This window comes from Oreochromis niloticus, linkage group LG15, assembly GCF_001858045.2.
Source record: "Oreochromis niloticus isolate F11D_XX linkage group LG15, O_niloticus_UMD_NMBU, whole genome shotgun sequence".
Taxonomy (NCBI): Eukaryota; Metazoa; Chordata; class Actinopteri; order Cichliformes; family Cichlidae; genus Oreochromis; species Oreochromis niloticus.
Genome location: NC_031980.2, coordinates 7,552,324 through 7,572,426, shown reverse-complemented (window position 1 = coordinate 7,572,426; position 20,103 = coordinate 7,552,324). Strand labels below are relative to the sequence as shown.

General features: G+C 38.6%; 1 protein-coding gene across 2 annotated transcripts in view; it reads right to left on the bottom strand.

Moving 5' to 3' along the window:
• Positions 1–20,103, bottom strand: part of nbas (NBAS subunit of NRZ tethering complex) — a 177,545-nt gene that overhangs the window by 66,271 nt on the left and 91,171 nt on the right. For both annotated transcript variants that reach the window (XM_005449591.4, XM_005449592.3), the window contains 3 exons: positions 12,636–12,859; positions 12,328–12,438; positions 4,547–4,797 (listed from right to left, as the gene is read on the bottom strand). In XM_005449591.4, coding sequence (XP_005449648.1) covers positions 4,547–4,797; positions 12,328–12,438; positions 12,636–12,859 — 586 coding nt within the window. The remainder of the gene's footprint in view (positions 1–4,546; positions 4,798–12,327; positions 12,439–12,635; positions 12,860–20,103) is intronic.

The following is a 20,103-nucleotide window of genomic DNA, read 5'->3' as shown; positions in this document are numbered from 1 at the left end:
TTCAGAAAGCCTGGAGAACTATTGCTCACAAGCAGTTTAAAAAAAAATTACAAGAAAGTCTGGCTAGTGGGCAGAAAAATATAAACAAGAAGTACTCTAGGAGCAGAGCACAAACCTCCACCAAGGCAGAACTAAAAAGTTGGTAGAAGTTTGTAGTTCAGTAAAAATCAGATAAGGGTAGCATAACAGATGTTTACTCTGATTATACAAACATTATGTTGGAGTAGGTAATGGATAAGAGGAATTGATTTGTTAATCACAATATTAACTTGATGTTATTATATAATATTTTACTACAGTATATTTCTAACTAACTAAGCATGTCATTGTCTCTCTCTTGACAATGTTTTAATTTGAATACTTTTAGTTTAAGGTCAACTTGAAAGAAAGGCAGATGTGAAATGTAAAAGTACAGTCAGAGGCCAAATGTGACATAATTGCATACAAAATATAAGAAATATTAGATATTTAGAATCCCAATATAATAGTATCATTCCCTAAATATTGGCATTACAAAAAAGGTATTATAAGTTTTACTAGTTTTAATGATGAGAGGCGTTTTATGAATATTTGACCTTATTTGACCTTGAAGAAGAGGCCAGAGGTCCAAAGTGACTGATTTACAGTTTACTTGGTGTACTGACAATATTTACTATATGATGTCAGTATGCCAATGGCAGTAAGAAACAGTTTTAAATAGCTCTATATAGCTTCATTATCACCTCCTATAACCTCCTCAGTGGAGATAATCAAAAAGGAATTAAGGCTCAAGAGTTTTGTACAACACTGTAAAAATAAATGTAGGCTTAACAATGTAAAACTGGCTTGAGTTCATATTGTTTTGTCTATTGACTAACTGGTCTTTTGTTCATGTTCTACACGGATGATCAACTGCTGAGGAACCTTTTGCCCAGAAGATGCAGTTTGAGCCTCATCTTGCTTTGTTTACAAGGTTTATGTCTCCACTGTGAAGAGCTGGGCCTATATTTGGATTACTTCATAAAAGGTCCCATTCAGAGCACCTGCACATGTGATTGCAATTTCATCATACATCTCTAACTTCAGCCTAGAACAACTGTTCTTTGTGTGGTAAACCTTCAGCCGCTGTCATTGTGAGTTGCATATAAGCGATAGAAGCACAAACAGGAGAAAACAGCCAGATGCTAATATAGTGATGTGGCAGTAATTGTGCATAAGTGAAACTGAAAAGCAGCAGTGGGAGTGAGTGCCTTTAAAGTTAAATTTCATGTTTTTTACTTTATGTAAAACTGCATCCCACTCTTGATGTGGATGTCTCAGTGTTGTGTGTGTACTTGATTTGGGCATGTGTGGCTCCGTGTGTTAAACAGAGACATGTGTCACCAGTAAAAGCTGTGGCGCTATCAGGAGCAGAAGGAGGAAGTGAGGCGTGAAAACACAGCTGACACCTGGCTGACCTTTACTGAACTTTTCCAAGAAGTGACACCAGCTTCACCCGTACGCAACAAAGTTTGAGCACTCTAGCCTGGAGCGCTGAACCAGTGACATGATGTCCTGGGAGAGGACCGAGTGCAATGCTTTCTCTCAGACACTTGGTATATCAATAGGATTGATGCTGAAATGGTTTCTTTTTCACTTCACAGCCATATCGTTATACTTTTGTATGGTTCAACCCTGCTACTCTTCGTCTTTGAAAACATCTACATGAGCTAATAGGGAAAAAAGGGACCAGAATAAGATCAAAGGGCAAGATGAATCAGACATAAAGGATAATATGTGTAACTGACACTATCGGGATGTCATCGGAGGTGTTTTATTTGTTCTTCCCAGTGAAATGTTATCGACTAGCTTTATTCAGACGGTCAGTTGTTGTTGTTTTTAAATTCCACATGACAACCGCTGACCAGAAGCAATGTCAGCATCTGTGTGTGAGTCATCAGTCATGTCAAGACAGATTGTCTTCAAGTCTGGACTTTTACTTCCTGACAGCACAGGCCAGAGGTGTTTTTTTCCCCCACCAGTAACAGGTGCACTATCCCTATGAATTTGTTTTTTTGTTGCGTTTTACTCCTCAGAAACTGCATTCTTCAGTAAATGAGGGCTATTATTTAGTCTGCAAATAGAAATGGTAGCACTCTGTTTTTCTAAACTATAACCCTGTTTGCCGAATGCAAAATGACTTCCCTCATGATTTCACACAAAATGCTTTTTAAATAACTAGAATTATACTGAAATTTAAAAGCAAGAAATGTTTCCATGATTTTTTTTTTTCTGGTTCATTTTGTTTTGTTTTGGGATTTTTTTTTCAGTAGTGACAACCTGTCAAAGACTCTAGCATTCCTTGTAGGACTGGATAATTGCCCGACATGGGAGGGTCATCAACTCATGCACACTCTCACCTGGGACCTCCCGTCTAAAAATGCTGGCCCACGGACTCACTTTGAATTCTATTCTCTGTGCCTGGCATCAGCCTTTTGCATTTGCAACTTCGGTAACTTCAGTCCTGAAGTTTTATGTATCAGTACACTATAAAAAAACCCCCATACCAATTCATTACCAGGTCTTATATTAGGTAAATACAATCCCAGATGAACCACAACACATGACATCATTATCATTTTAACAAAAACTAAGACACAATGCATAAGCATTGTGTGAAAAACTAAACACACCTTTACTGCTATCACAGGTAATGGAGCATTGAGGTGTATGTTAACAAAAAGCCATGGAGGAAAGACATCAGCGATATCATCGGAGAAGCAAATGTTGCTACTGATCGGGGTTATAAGGCCATTTCCAATTTGAAGTTCATCATTCTAAAGCGAATGCATTCACAACTGCCAATCTTCCCATGGCTGTACAGTTCAGCAAATTCACCCAAGGTCAGACAGTGCAATACTCAATGAAACTGAAAGAACCCAAGATCTACATCTCAAACTCCCTGGGCCTCAGTTCGCATGTTAAATGTTAAAGCTTATGGCAGTAGAGTTAAAAAAAAAAAAAAAAAAAAAAAAAAGCCAAACAAGGCTTGCTTGGGAGGGTTGCCAGGAGAAAGCCTCTTCTGCCTAAAAACAACATGGAAACATGGCTTAGGTTTACAAAGCTACATCAGAACAAAACACAAGGCTTGTGTAATAAGCTCGCTCGCGCTCAGTGTGTACGTAAATCACACGTAAGAACATTTCGTATGCAAACCAATGATTTCTCAGAATGTCTCTGACCATGCAGACAAACAAGTGAAGGCCTGGCTGTCTTACGATCTCTAATACCAAGTATTTAAAATGAATACTACCACTAGCAGTATGCATGTAAAGAAATTAGAATACTAAATGGGAAAGCGTCAATTTTAACATTTTTTAAGTTAAACATAATCAAGTATTCCTTATGTGATTTTTCTTTTCTTAAATTATCTCCATTAAAAATAATTTATATTATTATTATTGTTGGATGTCATTATTTGCATTATCCCACTCATGCTGGAGAATCTGGATTTATTTTTTTCTTTCTTTATATTTCACTGCAGGGAGTTTCTCCTCTAGAGCTGACAGATCACGTTCCTTGTCCTTTGCCTGCTTTCTTCTTTTTCTTGCAGTCTGTTAGTACTTTTTCATATCATCTTTCATGTCCAAACTTTTCTTTTTCACTTCAGCCACAGTGAATGTCCCCGGGGAAACAACATTCAGAACCTCCATTATTTCAACCGGAGTCTTGCTGCGGTGGGACTTTAAGAGAGCTGTCCATAAATGAGTGCCTGCAAGCCTCAATGAACTGAAGCCACACTGTAAAGAAGAATGGGCTAAAATTCCTCCACAACAATGTGAGATACTAATAAAGTCATACAAAAAATTATTACTTCAAGTTATTGCTGCTTAAGGTGCTTCTACAAGCTAGGGAATCATGGGATGTACTCAGTTCCTCACACACTGCTTCTGTATATTAGCTTAGGTTTTGTTAAATAATGACATGGGTTGATGTGGTGTATGTCTTAAAGTTTAGCTGAAATTGTATTTGCCTAATTTTAAAACATGCTAAGGACCAGATGATATTTATTAAATCCTGAAACGTAAAAGCCAATAATTTTTTTAAAACCATAACTACATGTTTTGATTGCCAATATTGCTGATACTGCAGGCTTCCAGACTTCATTGTTGATTTGTTTGTTTTATTATAATAAATTCCATCTGAATTAATCAGATTTATTGCTTGAACTTCATATCTATCATTTTCCTGGCACAGGGTTGTAAAACAATAATGGCATGCTTAGTACTAAATAAATCCGACTAACTGCTATAGATTAAAATGTATTTTAAAGTGGGTCAGGGGTCCCTGTGTCCTTACAGTGACTGCTCTGTGTTAGACAAACATGGTGTTAGTGGAGCTCCTGTGATTGGTCACGCAAGAAGTCACTTCCCCTTTATAAGATCCCCCCCCCCATGGTTTTCAGAGAACCGTGGTTATGTTAGTAACAAAATGTTTTAGCTGGGGGATTTGTCAGAACAACTATCAAAATATCAGTTAGGAACTACATATACTATATAATCACAATAAAAAACAGTGTACACCTCACCATTGGCAACAGCCCGAAGCTTCTTGAGCAGTTTAACATGACAGTCTGGCTTGATGGTGGTGGTGACGTAAGGCTCACAGCCCGCAGCATCTAGTAAGGTGTAGTAGTAGAGCAAGCGGTTGAGGTCGGTTCCTTCCACAGTGGGAAGAACATACTTCGTCATGTGGCTGTAAAAGGCCTGAGGGTTACACTTTAAAGTCTCAAACAGGCTGAGGGATTCGCTCCGGGTTTCAATATCCTTGGTGGAGAGGCTGTGGAAGAGAAAACGGGAATGGAATAAGAAAAACAGGAAAAATGTGCAGAAAATGAAAATATAATTTTATATAGCTGGATTTGTAGTAAACACACAACGATAGCCCGGCCTACTATCAAAGCTTTTACATATGTGGTTGTAAAAACCTGCTGTTTGTAATGGCTTCACAAAAAAAATATCTATTGGTACGCAGTGTGTGAACACTTGAAGTTTCAGGCATCAGAAAGGAAAAGATCTGAGCCTTTCATATAGACAGCAACAGCCACTATGCCTGAAAGAGATGAGAAAAAAACACAGCTAACCAAAAAAAGAAAAACCCACACATTTCATCAACAGAAAATCAAAGAAAAGACTACCAGCAATGGAGACTATTTGGCTCCAAAGTCATTTCTGAAAACAGTAGTGCTAAAAACAGTGGTGCAAAAACACCAGAGCAATCTGCAGGCTTATCACAAAGCATACAGTCCCTCCAACAACAACAAAAATAAATTAAAAAAAAAAAAGATTTCATAGACCACACTGAGAATACATTTAATAAGCTGATCAGTTCAGACATAAATAAGGTAAAGTGGGGAGAGGCTATGGCAAAGAGAAGACAGAGACAACGAGAGAAGGAAAGCAATAGCGGGGAACGTGTTAGTTGATGTGAGGGGAGATATCCGAGCTCCCAGGGAAGGAAATAATGTATCCAGCGAGCTTTTTAGGTTGCACAAGACTTGTGCACATCCTTGCTAAGCATGTTTTGCCACAAATCTAAGTCAAGAACAGCAGGTGGTCTAAAGAGCAAAAGAAAAAGTGAAAAGAACACAGGCAAAAACACTGGAAAGAGGATGTCAAAAAAAACTTGGAGAACCACAAACAAAAGTTAAACAGGGAGCGATACAAAGAATGAAAAGGCAAAGGCGAAGTAAAGCTAGTTGCTTGAAGTCACTGAGGGGCTCTGAGCAATCTGTGGCTACATGGGAGTGCATTTGTGTGAGTGGAAGTCTGTTTATCTGTCAGAACGGGACAACATCAAAGGGAACAATGCTTCCTCTGGGCTCTCTGTCACAGCTAGCTGGGAGGCTTTCGCTAATGAAAAAAATATAGAGCCTGACTGCGGCGCGGCAGCTGACAATAAGCTCAATAATGTAAATAACACTAATCATCCTCACAACAGGGGCTCTAATAAGGCTGGAGTCAACAGAACGACTAACTTAAAGTGAAGACTCTCTTGCTCGCTCTTCCTCTCGTCTCCCTCTTAAGCGTACGCAGGCAGCCCGTCACCCCAATCAAAGTCTGATGTTTCACTAGTTAATCATGCTAGCTCCAAAGTGACTAAAAACACTGCGACGCGAGAAGAATTGCAAGAGAGACTGCGACTTATCCAGCCAGGACTTTTTTTGAGGGGCATTATGAGCAACTGCACAAAGGCACAGAAGCTGGCAGATAGTGCTCGGTTTTCATGCCAAGCTCTGCTTTGTTATCTCCTCCCTGCCCCTCTATTCTTTCAAGTGACAAAAGGTGTTCCATGCATCTTTGCTCACATTAGGAGCATATCTTCTTTTCAGTATCCACAGCTGGCACCGTGTTTTCGGTCAACATATATAGAGCCTGATAGCTTTATTAAAAGTTTGCTGCGCAGTGGCTTACCTACTGCTGTTTGCTTGGTGGCATTTCGCTCCTCTCACAACACAGTTTGCTACTTTATCTTGGTTGGGGTTATTTCTCTGTGATATCCGGAGCTTCACATTGCATTCTCTTGTTTGTTATAAAACTCTGCTGAAGTAAAGAGCCAATTTGTCCAGGGGAGAATAACAGTTAGGTCCATAAATTGCTGGATGAAGTCAGCTTTGTACACCACCACAGTGGATTTTAAAATCAGTCAATATTATGATTGAAGCGCAGACTTTCAGCTTTGATTCACGGAGGTTTCAAAAATTACAGACATTTGTGGACCCCCCCCCTTTCAGAGGCTCAAAAACAATAAAAAGCACAACAGAATTTAAAACAAGATTATTTTTTATACTTAGTCAATGATTGCCTGAAGTCTTGAATCCATGGATACCAAATGCTGTTTCCTCCTTTTACTGCAGCCACCTTCAGTTACTGCTTGTTTGCGAGTCTTTTTGAATTTTGTCTTTTATTTTATATTTTAATAACATAATTCAATAAATATACTCTGTTGGGTTGAGATTAACCTGACCATTAAAATGGTAAATAGTAAATGAACTGGTTCAAATATGGCGCTTCCTACTCTGCTTGAGCACTCAAAGTATTTTCTGCTACAGGCCTCATTCACCTATTTGCACACATTCATACAAGCATTTTTTTTCTATGCTTAAGTGTTTTCTACCTAACATTCACACTTCAATGAACACGTCGGGAGCAACTTGGGGTTTAGTTGCCCAACAGTACTTTGGCATGCAAACTGGAGCAGCCAAGAATAAAACCACCCGCTCTACCTTCTGAACCACAGCCAACCCCAAAAATAAGAGAATATCCCATTTCTTTACTGGTGTAAAACTGGTGACCTAGTTCCACTGACGGCCGCATATTTCCATTCTATAACATTACCTCCACCATGTTTGACAGATGATGTGGTATACTTCACATCCTGAGCCGTTTCTCTCCTTCTCGTACAAGTTCATCTTGGTTTCGTCTCTCCCAGAATTGTGCATGCAGTTTTAGATGTTTTCTGGCAAGGTCTAATCTGGCCCTCCTGATTTTGAGTGGACCCACTGGTTTGTACCTTTTTGTAATCCCATTCATGACAATGATAGTCCTACCTCCTCAGCGGTTCTTGACTTGATTAGATGTTGTGAAAATGTTTTTTTTCACTAATTCTGTCTGCATGTATTTTAGCTGAAATTTAAGTGGAAGTTTTATGTCATCATCCACCACCATCATTTGGTATTGCTGAGCTGCTGATTTAAGTTCATCTGAATGATGGCTTCCCTCACTTGGACTGACATCTTTTTGGGGTCTCATATTTAAAATTACAGTAAAGAGAAAGTACAAAAAATGCAAATTCAACAACTTGAATCTACTTCAAATATTATGTTTGCTTCATTTGTCATAAAATAAAAAGTTTGCCATGTGAGACATGTTAATTTCTAATTAATTTTTAGCCTTTGGACCAAAAAAGCCTCTGAAAATGGGAAACTTTGCATAAAAATGCCTGTAATTCCTAAACAATTAATGTAAATGTTGTTAGAGCCTTTGAATTAAAGCTGAAATTCTGCACTTTAACCACATTTGATAGACGTAACTGTATAATAAAATTGTGAGTCATATTTAATTAAGTGGTAAGAAGAACAAAAGTGTAGGTGAGCTTTGGAAGAGCAGTAATGATCATTTAAAATGTCAGTGCTGTTAGAATTGTGGGGGTTTTTTTCTATTTTATTAACCGGTTTACAAATGACTGTCCAGCACAGGGCTGTGAAAGTGTTTTTGCACTTTGGAGTCATGTAAAGTGAAAAAACTCCAAAATATTAAAAAATATACTCCAAAATCTTTCTCCCTGATACACATTTTGAAACACATCAAAAATATGTCACTATCAATGTCTCACTAAGATTAGGAAGAAGTAATTACATACAGAGAGCGTGTATTGTAATTGAACTCCCATTAACAAATACATGTATTTTTTCCTCATTGAACTGGTTCCAATTCTCATTGAAATTGGAAATAATTTTAAATCTAAGAGTTTTTATTTTTACAGATGTTTTGTAATCAAAATTACTAATCAAATTAAAATCCTGCCTCTAGAATAGCATAAAAACATGTCTTTATAATATTTAGAATCTAACCTTCAAAAACAGCCCACTAACAGCTGAGTTGGGGATGGACGTCTGGTTTGTTGGAGAGATTGTGGCACAAGTTTGCACATGTCATAGAGGGATAAATGCCAGCCTCTCAAAATGACCTTCCGAAGATACCAAAATATCCATTGTTTTAACGGTCAGGTATACTTTTATTGTACAAGTGAAAACATCAGAGGAACCAAAGGCTATGCTGTTGCACCTCACTGTCCATATTCTGCTCTCTGGTTGTCCCCCCATGACAGCAAAAAGCATGCCTAGAGTAATGCCCGAGGTCATGGTCGAAGTCAATCCTTAAAGAATCTCAGTGCGAGTACATCAACAGTCTCTACAGAGCAAACACGTTCAAGTGAATACAGGCAGTACTGCAGCTAACCTGTGTATAGCTAAAGATTCACATTCCCCCTGAATGCTAGGAATGTGGGTTGTTTTTAATTGTCATCATTAGCTGAGAATATTTTTTTTTAAAATGCAATCTATGGGCATGCAATATTATGAGAGGAATATATAACATAATATATATTGCAGGATATTTTTTATTTTTCAATTTAATTTATACTGAAAATTCTAAAAATTCTAAGTCAAGTCAGTCACTTGCTAATTAGTCATATCTGCCACAAAAGTATTGAAATATACAATATGCATAATGCCAGAAACAAATCTACTCAGAAATAGCGGTTAAAGTTCAGCTGCACTGACAGGGAAGGAAGACTGTGTTTCTTAATATTCTTTTCAAGTTGTAGTATAAATATAATTTGCATCCTGCAAGTTTCCTGAACTGCCTGAAGTGTGAAGTGCCCAGAGTGGACAGTGCAAAGCAGAAGTCCTGGTGAAGTTGATTTTAGAAACACAAATATTATCTGAGAGCATCATCTCTGTTTGGGTTCTAACATTGCAGGAGTTAATAAGAAAAATTATCCTTGAAGTTCTTTTTATTGATTCGGATTTTTATCAGCTGGGACGGAGCAGTTCTAATCAACTCACAGTGTTAAAGACTATATAGTGATATACATTTGGCACCTTTGAGCTGTACTGTTAGGGCAGAGGAACACAGCCATTATCTGATATGATGTGAACTTTAATTTGCCATATGAGGTCACCAGATGTGCACCTGAAGAGAGCTGGTACAAACTTTAAAGGTGTTCTCTCTGTCTCAGAGGATTCCTCATTAGGCTCAAAGCAAAACACATCTTGGCTGGGGATTAGTCTGAAGGGAACGTGCCACAAAAGACTATTTATTTCTCATAATGGGAACACAGTGATGTGCAGAAAATACATCACAAGCAGCCGCTGGCAGCAGGTAGGAACTGACACGAGGAACTTGGAGCTGTGTCGTTTTGAGGGTCAAATGAGGATTTGTTTGGATCAGTTTTATTAATCTACTTGAAATTCAAAAACTGAATCTCAATATGAAGATCTGAAACAGTCAAGTATATATAAGTGGTATCAGTGATGGGACTTCATAGGGCTTTTTTTAAATCCGCTCCTCAGAACCACCTCTTCTGCTCATCTTTCAAACTACTTTGAAATGTTGATTTTATTGATTCACTCATATTTAATTATGCTTTGTGTTTTATTGATGCTTTTATTTTATATTTTTTTGTATTCTAGTTCGAATGCATTTTTATTCCTATGCTTAGCACTTTGGTCACCGGTTGCAGTTTTTAAAGTGCTTCACAAATTAAGTTGGCTTGGCTCAAGATGAGTCTTTTTTTCAACAGACAAAATCATGAATATTTGAAAAAGTTGCCATTATGTGAAAAAAATATGTAAAGGTGGAGCTAGACATGAGATTTAAAGCCAAAACTGTAAAAACAGATGGTTCCACTGACCAATATGTGAACCCATTTCTGTGTTTGGACAAGTCTCTTTGATAGATTTATAGCTGTCATTAGGATGTCATTAAAAAGCAGGTCCATAAAGACAACTTGTATACATCTCCAAAGCTTTATACGCGGAGGCAGAGAACAGCTGACGACGGCAGTGTTTAGCAGCACATTGATTCTTCTGAAGCATACATTTTGTGTTAATAGGACTGTCTCAGGGACACTCATTCTCTATCATCCATCTCTTCTCCCTCCATCTATTTGCCTCCCACTCTCACCCCCCTAAGCACACACTGATTCTGTGGATGTGCCTTAAACTAATAATGAGTCCTTAGAGTTCTCTTCATCTGAAATATACTTATGGATTTTTAACTTTGTTCTTCTGTAACCATATTGAGATCTACATCGACTTTAGAACGTTGATATATGTCAGGGGAAAAGTGTGATTTTAACAATTTACCCTGCCATCACATGGGAAAGGAAAATTGCCAGCTCTTCTGAACGACAGTAATGTTTGGTATCTCTAATGGAGAAACAGATTCCATTTCATGATTGTTTCTGAGGGAAACTTTAAAAGGTGACAGGCTTCAAACTCCAACCTACTTGTAGCTGTTGTTGTTTTTTTCTTCAGGAAAAAAGTTTGTTGACAACCTAACCCTTTCAGTCCCAGATAATATACAAAGCCAATCAGGTCATGGAATCAAAGATCAGCTACTTTTAACGTATTATGAAAAAAAATTTTAAGCCTGCTACCTCCTCTTTTTGTCTTATGCTTGTTCAGTTTCCTCAAATTCTTTTTAAGGACACCAGGCTAAGATACGCAACAGTTCAAATGTTCAAAGAAAATCTGTGAAAGACCTTCAGAAAACCTGGAGAATTGCTCAAGACCACTTTAAAAAAAAAAATACAAGGCTACTTAGAAGTAAAACGCAAAGAAATGAGGGGTGATTCAAGTCTTCTGCACGGTACTGTACTATTTAAAGAACTGTTTAAAGTGTTGGTATGTCAACTGGCAATGAGGACAACTGGTAGCCCAGTAAAGTGAACCATGCGTCTTAAATACAGGCCTCAGCAAAGTCAGCTGAGGCCTGTGCAGTGCCCTGTTGTTGGGCACTGCACTGTAGCTGACTGCTTCTCCTAAACATGTGAGATTTGTAAAACATAACAATTTATTTGCCTACAAGGTTCAATAAAAATATTCTTTTTGCACACGTTTGACTCTATACATTCTTCCCTTTAAATTTCCCCTGTCTTCTCTATTTATAACATTCCCTGCATCCTTTTGTTAAATCAATAAGCCTTTTGCAGATAGCCAAGATTACAGTCTGAATATTCCTCACACATTTGTCATGATCTTGAAGTTTTGAAGGAAACACACACAGAATAGCTGTGATCAGGTTTAAGAAAAGTATAGGCTGTAATTTATTGTTAAGTGGAATCCATAAACCATTTCCTTATATCGGAATGTGACAGGTGGATATTTATCACGGAGCCACACATGTGCACACGTACCAACGCACACATACACAACCTCAGCTTTGCTGAAAATGCATTCTGCAAAAACAAGCAAAGGTGCAGAGCTAGTCAGACACCCAGCTATGAAGTCAGAGAGCAAATAAATTATGGTTCACATGCTCTCACTCACAAAACACAAACACACACATTCACAACATGTTTGATATAGCCTGCGGTGTTTTGGCTTTTTATGTAGGTAAGTTTTGTTATAACTGAAAGAGAGCGTTGCTACACTTTTCAGAGTTTACAATCTGAAGATGGAAACAAAGAGACAGACAGATGTGTGTGCACAAATGTAATTAAACAGTGTGTGTGTGTGTGTGTGTGTGTGTGTGTGTGTGTGTGTGTGTGTGTGTGTGTGTGTGTGTGTGTGTGTGTGCATACCCGCTATCTGTAAAGAGGAACTCGAGGTGGGTCATGTAGACCTCCCACAGAGGAACACTGTAGCGCTTAGCCAGAGACAAAGCGATTCTGTACACGCCATCATCCAGTGTCCTAAACACACATTACAAAAACAGAAAGAAAATCTTTAGATTTCATTTCATTAAAGCAGAAATTGACAATCTCTCCCACTCATGTCCAAGTGTGTGGTATGAACAATCTTTTAGAGTAGAAACAAAGAAAAGGAAAAAAAGCACACCTTTCCGATTACAGTACAAATCCAAAAGTACCAACATTTAAGCCACACTTACTCTGTGAGACCAAGTATGGTCTCCTTCTTGTAATCAGCGTCAGAGCTGAACCGCTGAACGTCCACACCACGGCCGAGCCCCTGCAACACCTGTGCCTGGGTAAAGTCTGTCAGACGCTCGTTGTACATATGCAGCTGGCTGATCAGCTTTTGCAGCTCCTCGGGCCAATCTGAATACGAGGACACGTGCTGTGTGACCAATCGAATCAACTCCTTTGGATCAGCCTGTGAGAAGGAAAATAAATTTCACATTTTTAACCTTATGGTTCCAGGGGCTGCTTTAGACTTCAACAGTAGAAGAAGGAGAAGTGGTATATGAAAAAGTACAGGCACTGTGGGTCTCTTAGCAGTTTGGCTGCTTGGCTCTAATTTATGGTTTTTGCTGTATAATGGAGATGGTTTGTAGGTTTTCAGTTTCTAATATTACATTACAGAAATTTATAGTTTCAACAGCTTGTGGAACCACCTTTAGGAGCAACAGCATGATGTAACTGTTTCCTGTATGACTTTATCAGTCTCTCACATTGTTGTGGAAGAATTTTGGCCCACTCGTATTTAGAACGTTGCTTCAGTTCATTGATGTTTTTGCACCGCTCTCTTATGGTCCTGCCACAGGAATTCATTTTCATTTTTTTCCTTTCCTTTCTTTTTCCCTTCTTCTTTTCATCGTATCATATCGCTTCATAGCGCCACATCACAAGAGTCACCTCAAGGCCCCGTGAGCTAAAGACCCTGCAATAACTGAGAGAAAACCCCAACAATCAGATGGCCTGCCATGAGTAAGCACTTGAGGATAATAGGAAGAAAAAAAACTCCTTTTCAACAGGAACACACCTTCAGTAGAAGCAGCCTCGGGAATTCAATTCAGTTTTATTTATACAGGACCAAATCACAACAGCAGTCACTTCAAGGTGCTTTATATTTGAAGGTAAAGACCCTACAATAAGGGGGCAGCCATCTGCCACAACCGGTTGGGGGTAAGGGAGGGAGACGGGATAAAGGAAACAATGTGGAAGAGAGCCAAAGTTTAATCATAACTAATGATTAAATGCAAAGTGGTGAAGTGTGAAAAGAGGTGAGTCAAGAGGAAACGCTCAGTGCATCCTGGGAAGACCCCAGGGTTCAGGGTCACCTGATCCAGCCATAACTACATGCTTTTTCAAAAAGGAAAGGTTTAATCTTAATCTTAAAGGAGAGAGGGTGTCTGTCTGCCGAATCGAAACCAGGAGCTGCTTCCACAGAAGGCTGAAGGTTCTGCTTTCCGCATGATTTCACTAAGGTTGAGGTGTTGATGCTGACTAGGCCATTGAAACTTTGACCAAACAAGCCATTCTTGTTCAGTCTTTTTCTAATTGTGCCTTTGCTTGGACGTCCACTCCTGGGAATATTGTGGCATTGTACACCTGGCTGCTATTTACTATCTTAATTCCTATGGAAGCAACAATGATGAACTTCTTTTCCACAGGACTGCACAGAGTGCTTTAAAAACCCTCTTTTTAACATGGCTGTATTTTATGCTTAAAATAAAAATGAAATTCACTCGAATGTCCAATTACCACAGATTGCTGTGCAAATTACTTTGAACTTCTGAACTTGTTCAGAAGTCATGCTCTGTATATAGCGCAACGTAACATAAAATCCAGCAAAGACAAACTGAGTTTCTCTTCCCTCCCCATAATTTGATTTGAAATGAAATTCTAGGGTGCACTATACGGTTTTAGAGCCATGTTGGACCAAATGCACACTGTTCTTAAAGCTCATCATTAAACAGTGTCACACACTGAGCTTCAAACACTGCTGCACTGCATGGTATGCAAAACTTCACAGGTTTTCTGCTGCTCTGCTGTGAAAAACTAATGAGGCTATTTTCAAAAATGGCAATAATTTAGAAAAAAGGTGGGGACAGACCAACTTTCGTGACCAGACTTATATCAATTTGCTTAGAACCTAAATGGTACACCCCAGTGAAATCACGCAATGTCAAATATACACCTATTTCTATTCCACATCGGGAGATTACAGGTGAATGTATGAGGAACTGTAGCTGTCACCTTGATTCAGGCCTATAGGAAGGTAGATTGTGGCTACGCATTTATGATTGAAACTGTCATATAAACTTAGAGGCAGGTGAATGTTGCATCTCTCTTATCGCCTCTGTTCTAATTAAATGAGCCCCTGAATTTGGTTTTTGGCACCTTATATGTTGTCGCCCAGCAGAATGATATGGTTTACTTCATGATCTTATTTGCATAAGGTAATTATGGCTGCTGGAAATGTGTGAGCTTGAAAACAGAGGTGTATGTCTGTCTCTCAGCGTCTCTTCCTCTTCTCGCTATCCCCGTGTGCCTTTAGATGTGGCCTCAGCAGCAGACATGGTGGCGGATTCACAGTTCAAAAGCAGGATAGGAAAGGAACAGAGGTAGAAAGGGGAGAATATTAAAAGTGGAGCAAGGAAAGATATGAAGTCAGAGGAGGCAGTCAAGGGATGAGAGAAGGAAAGTAAGGGTAGAATGGGCGGGGGAGTTTTTTTGTTTTTTTTTCTTAAATGCTGGCACCATCTTGGACACCATTTTTCACAGAAAGGAGAATGACACAAAAAAGAAAGAACACAGAGTGAGAAAGAAAGTCTGCTGAAACTGTGATGGACAGGCCGATGTTTGAAGAACATGATGAAATACTGTTTGCATTATCTCCCTCACTCTCTCTGTGCTTTTTCCCCCCCATCAGGATTACGCCGCTACCTCTCTGAAAAATATTTCCCCTTGAATATAAAAAAATAAATAAAAAAATACTTCCATCCCTCGCCACTCATTACTAAAGAATCTCTGAAATCCTTCGTCTTTCTAATAAGTATTCTTTACGATCCCAGTTATCTTCAAAGTAAGCAAGTAAGACCTCTGCTCTTTCTTCTTTTTCCTCTTATGTATGCGACTGCTTTTTTCATTATCTTAAAATATCTTCAAAAGGGATGTTGTCCTTCTTCAAAGAGAAGAACGTATAAAATGTATGTAAAATATAATGGAGTAAGGTAGGTGTGTGCACAGCTGGGAGGGATGGGGGAGCCAGACCTCTCCCTTCAGCTATTCCACTGGTGTTACAGGCTCTTTCCCCCCTGCACCACCACCACCACCACCACCACCTTACTGTGATGCTTCTTAAGAGGGAACAGAGTAAAAATAAAGAGCCTCTGTCACACACGCAAATCTTTTCAAACACGCTTCTGCTCTCATTTCAGTCTTAATTTCCCATGTTATTATACTTCAGTCACAACTCTGTACCCATCAAAACTCCTTTGAATTATGAAATAAAATATTTTCATAGCGATATTTGTGAGTTTGTCAAGTTCGCCATCCTGATTAAATATTAATGTGCTATCATTCAGTGCCGTTTTCCTCATTACCACCCAGTGTTTCGCCTGCAGATAATAGCACCATGTAAAACTTTGATGCACGCTGGCGCAATGAGAAGTCATACGAGCATGTTCAACATGTTTTCTATTTACTGCATAGGAACACTTTCAGAAGGTATACTGTATTGTAAAAATCCAGGTAAAATATATGGCTGAGTATACAGTTCTTGACAAGGTCTAATGAGCTTTGTGAGGCTGCAGGCAAAACAGCGGTTTTGGGTAAAATGTCAAGATTAAAAAGCAGACTTTCTTCCAGGGACAGGGCTAATCTGAAGAAGGAAAGGTTCAATGTTTGCCATCTTAGCTACGCACATTCACCCTGCTGAAATTTTAGCACTACAGACAATATAAATTTGACAAATTATGCCCTGATAATAGAGGTACATACATACTAATACATCCTATATATCGAGCTGCAAGCTTGAATAAGTGTTGCAAATTTTATGGTATCTCATCCACTTATACCCAGGAAATTTCACCGTAGGAAAAGTCAGGGGATCAACGGCATTATTAACATATAAGCTTTTGGGATTCATAAATATCCACAACCTCATGTGCAACACTAGACGACTGGCATTCATCACTATCAACATCAACTTCTCCACATCCACGTTTTCCTTTAAGAGATTCAACTGGAAATCTGAACAACAGAACACTGACCAAATAACCCACGTCGGACACTCCTCTTATAAGCGCCACAACGTTTTTGTCTTTGATACCGACCTCAGAGAAGACACACCCAGACAATGCATTCAATGAACAGCCATGCATTAAAATCTGTGCTCCACAGCAGTCAACTGTGACCAGGTCAGCAATAGTATCCTCAAAGTTATAAGACATAATGCAATATTTCAAGAACCTTGCAGACAGCAACATCTATTAGTGCAAACCAAACTAAGCACATTTTGCATCTTTCTTTTCCAGACTTATGGTCCTCGATGACAGGCTACTCAGATGAAGTGTGACTTTATTTACAGCAGCAGCATTACATAAATAGCATAAATCAAATGTAAGAACAAAAGAATAACATAAGTGCTTGACACTTAAAACTGACTTAGCCTTGTAACTCTTCAGGAGCTGCACGGTATTATTACATAATAAAGCTGTCTGGGATGTTGTATCTTGGTTCAAGCTTTTAAACTAGTTACTTAAAGCCCTCCTTTTCCACCATGAAACTCCATCGGTAACATCCATCCAGCATTTGCTCTTCCTTTTTACTGCAAGTGTCTCCTTTTTATTAGCCTGGTTGTACTTGGTGTGTTTTGGTGAAATTAATCTGTTATACGCTTGTATATTATTGTGTTTTATCAGACTAGTCTCCTTGTTTTGCCTGCTGGGGAGTGTAAATGCATGGCATTGCTACACATGGCATTGCACATGCCTATCAACCAGTGGGCATTCCTTCCCTTTTTTTGAAGCATGTGACTTTTTCTCCATTTAGTTATTATTTCATATAGACCATCTCCTTTACTCCAGGGAGTAAAAAGTGATGAATATTTATCAATTCATCACTTTTTTTTTTTAAACAAATAAGTTCAAAGTACTTTATGTTCTACTTTGCTAAGCTATATTTCTTCCCAGGATTTACTGGCTGTCATTCAACTCACTCCAGTGTGAAATAATTAGATGTTTGGCAAAGAAGTTTCCCAACGCTGCGAGAAACATCACCTCCTGTGGATTCGCATCACTAATGTGGGTGAAACTATATTACCTCTCAACTTCCGAGCAGTCTGAAAGTCCAACAGTGCAATCAATAACAGAATATTAACTCTTTTTTTTTTTTTACAGAACACTCATATGTGCACATTTTTCTGATTAACCTAGTATTTAACACATTCTCTCTTGCCTTCTGTGATAAGGATTGAATAGAAGTCATAAAGAGTCTCCCCCTCTCTCTCTCCAGACAGTATCCTAGTAATGATGTAATTAGTTTTATTTATGTCTTGTTTAACACTTAGCTATACAGTCAGTGGCCTCATTAGCACTAATTCTGTAAATGGTGTATACAGTATGTGCGCATAATTAGTGAGAAGACAGGGCGGAAAAAAATGAGGTATCACCTCTGAAGGAATAATTACTCCATAAATAGGCGTGGCTGCACTGTGGGTCCCAATACACCATGAAGGGGACTGATCGTAAGAAAAGCAGCACAAGCAAGAGAAGCAGGAGTAACAGAGTCAAACTTATGCATCTAATCAAAGGTTTGGAGACTACTTGGTCTGAAACATTCTCAGTCAGCTGCAACAGTGCTTTTAGAGGGCATATTTGTCTAATAGGACCCTTTCTGCAGTGGCTCTGCTTTACAGAGTTCTCATGGGTAAAATATAGACTGCTAATGATTGTGCTACAAGACTGCAATTTGTACGAATGCAATATGTGCACAAAAAGAGGAAGGAAAAGTCACTGGAATCGTGGTGCTTTCCAACTCATTACTCCACTTAACTCAGCTACAGTGAACTGGCACAGCGGTCCAGCACTTTCAAGGTCAGCTCCCTTGACTGGCAGCTGGAATTCTGCTGTGGACATTTTTGAAATGGTAACAAAAAAATCCTTCTGCAATGACCGGACAGTGTCAAAAGTTTCTAGATGTAAGCAACGTGCTGGTTTAAAAACCCATCATAATGCCACAGAAAGAGCACTTTGAGCTTTGCTTTCAGGTTGAATCAGAAACAAATCTATAAAGTTAATAACTGTGGAAATATTTTTTCCAGTTCAGTGACTCCATCTTCAAATACAAACTGAAAGTTAAGCATCTAATAGTGATTTGTGGGATTTTTATTCTAAAACTAAATGTCATAATGAGATATACAAAGACCTAAGCAGGTTTTCTGGATCGTATACTCTAGCTCTGTGTTTATATAGTACAATTGGGTATGCTTTAAATGTTTATCTGTGTGTGTGTGTGTGTGTGTGTGTGTGTGTGTGTGTGTGTGTGTGTGTGTGTGTGTGTGTGTGTGTGTGTATATATACTATGAGTTTGAGTGATCAATACTCAATAAGCGAGAGAATGGCAGCTCCAGGCAAAGATAAATGGCTGAGTGAAAAAATCTCAATCTCTTTAGTCAGCACATTGCCATACAGCAGATGCACATTCACAGCTACAATTATGCAAAGCACAAGCATTCTCACACACAAACGCACACAACAACACACACACTCACACATTACAAAACTGACAAGCACAGGTAAACAGACCGCAACACTTACATAAAAACAGGCTATTTTGCAATATCACCATAAACGGGGCAATTAACATAAGGAGCACCTCTATTTAGCAAATGAACACTTGAGCCACTCTAATGAAAACTTCCAGTGGCAGCAAATGGAAATCGGTTCATTAAGCCTTAGGGAATAATGGAAACCCAGCCTCCGTATCGCAAACCCATGAGTTGCTCCGTCATGCTTGGGTGCCATAATCAGATGGGAAAGTAACAGTTAAAGACCTTCAAAGTCAATAGTGAGAGCAGAATCTTTAAGAAGTTTGGAGTTGTAAAGGCTGCGAATGTTACAAAGCAGCTGAACGTGGCTAACGTGCCATGGGTAAACTATTTTAAAATTGGACACAAAATGTCATGTCAGCGTTTTATGATGGACAATAAGCATATCGATTATACTTTCACACCTATGTATTCAGAGTCTCTCTCAGACTTTGGCCTTACCTTGAGTGAACATGCTGAATGCTAATAAATTAATCCCAAATTTATTACAGTGATTTTATAACTTAAATATATAAATAGAGGCAATCAAAGAGAAAAGGATGATATGATTGTAAATTAAATGTTTTGAATATTTTGCTCAATACATTAGATTTTTTTACCTTATGTAATTTTATATTTTTCATTGCTTCTTCTTAGCAAAACTGCTACATTGTCAGATGTCAACAATTATTATTAAGTCTAATGTTAAACAATGTTAAACAATCAGATAATGTACAACAGCATGTACAACATGATGCCAAAGACTTGGGTTCATGTTCTACATGATAAATTATAAATACTAGTTTTAGTATACTACTGGGTAATTACCACCGTAATATGTAGGTAACATTAGGTAAATACAG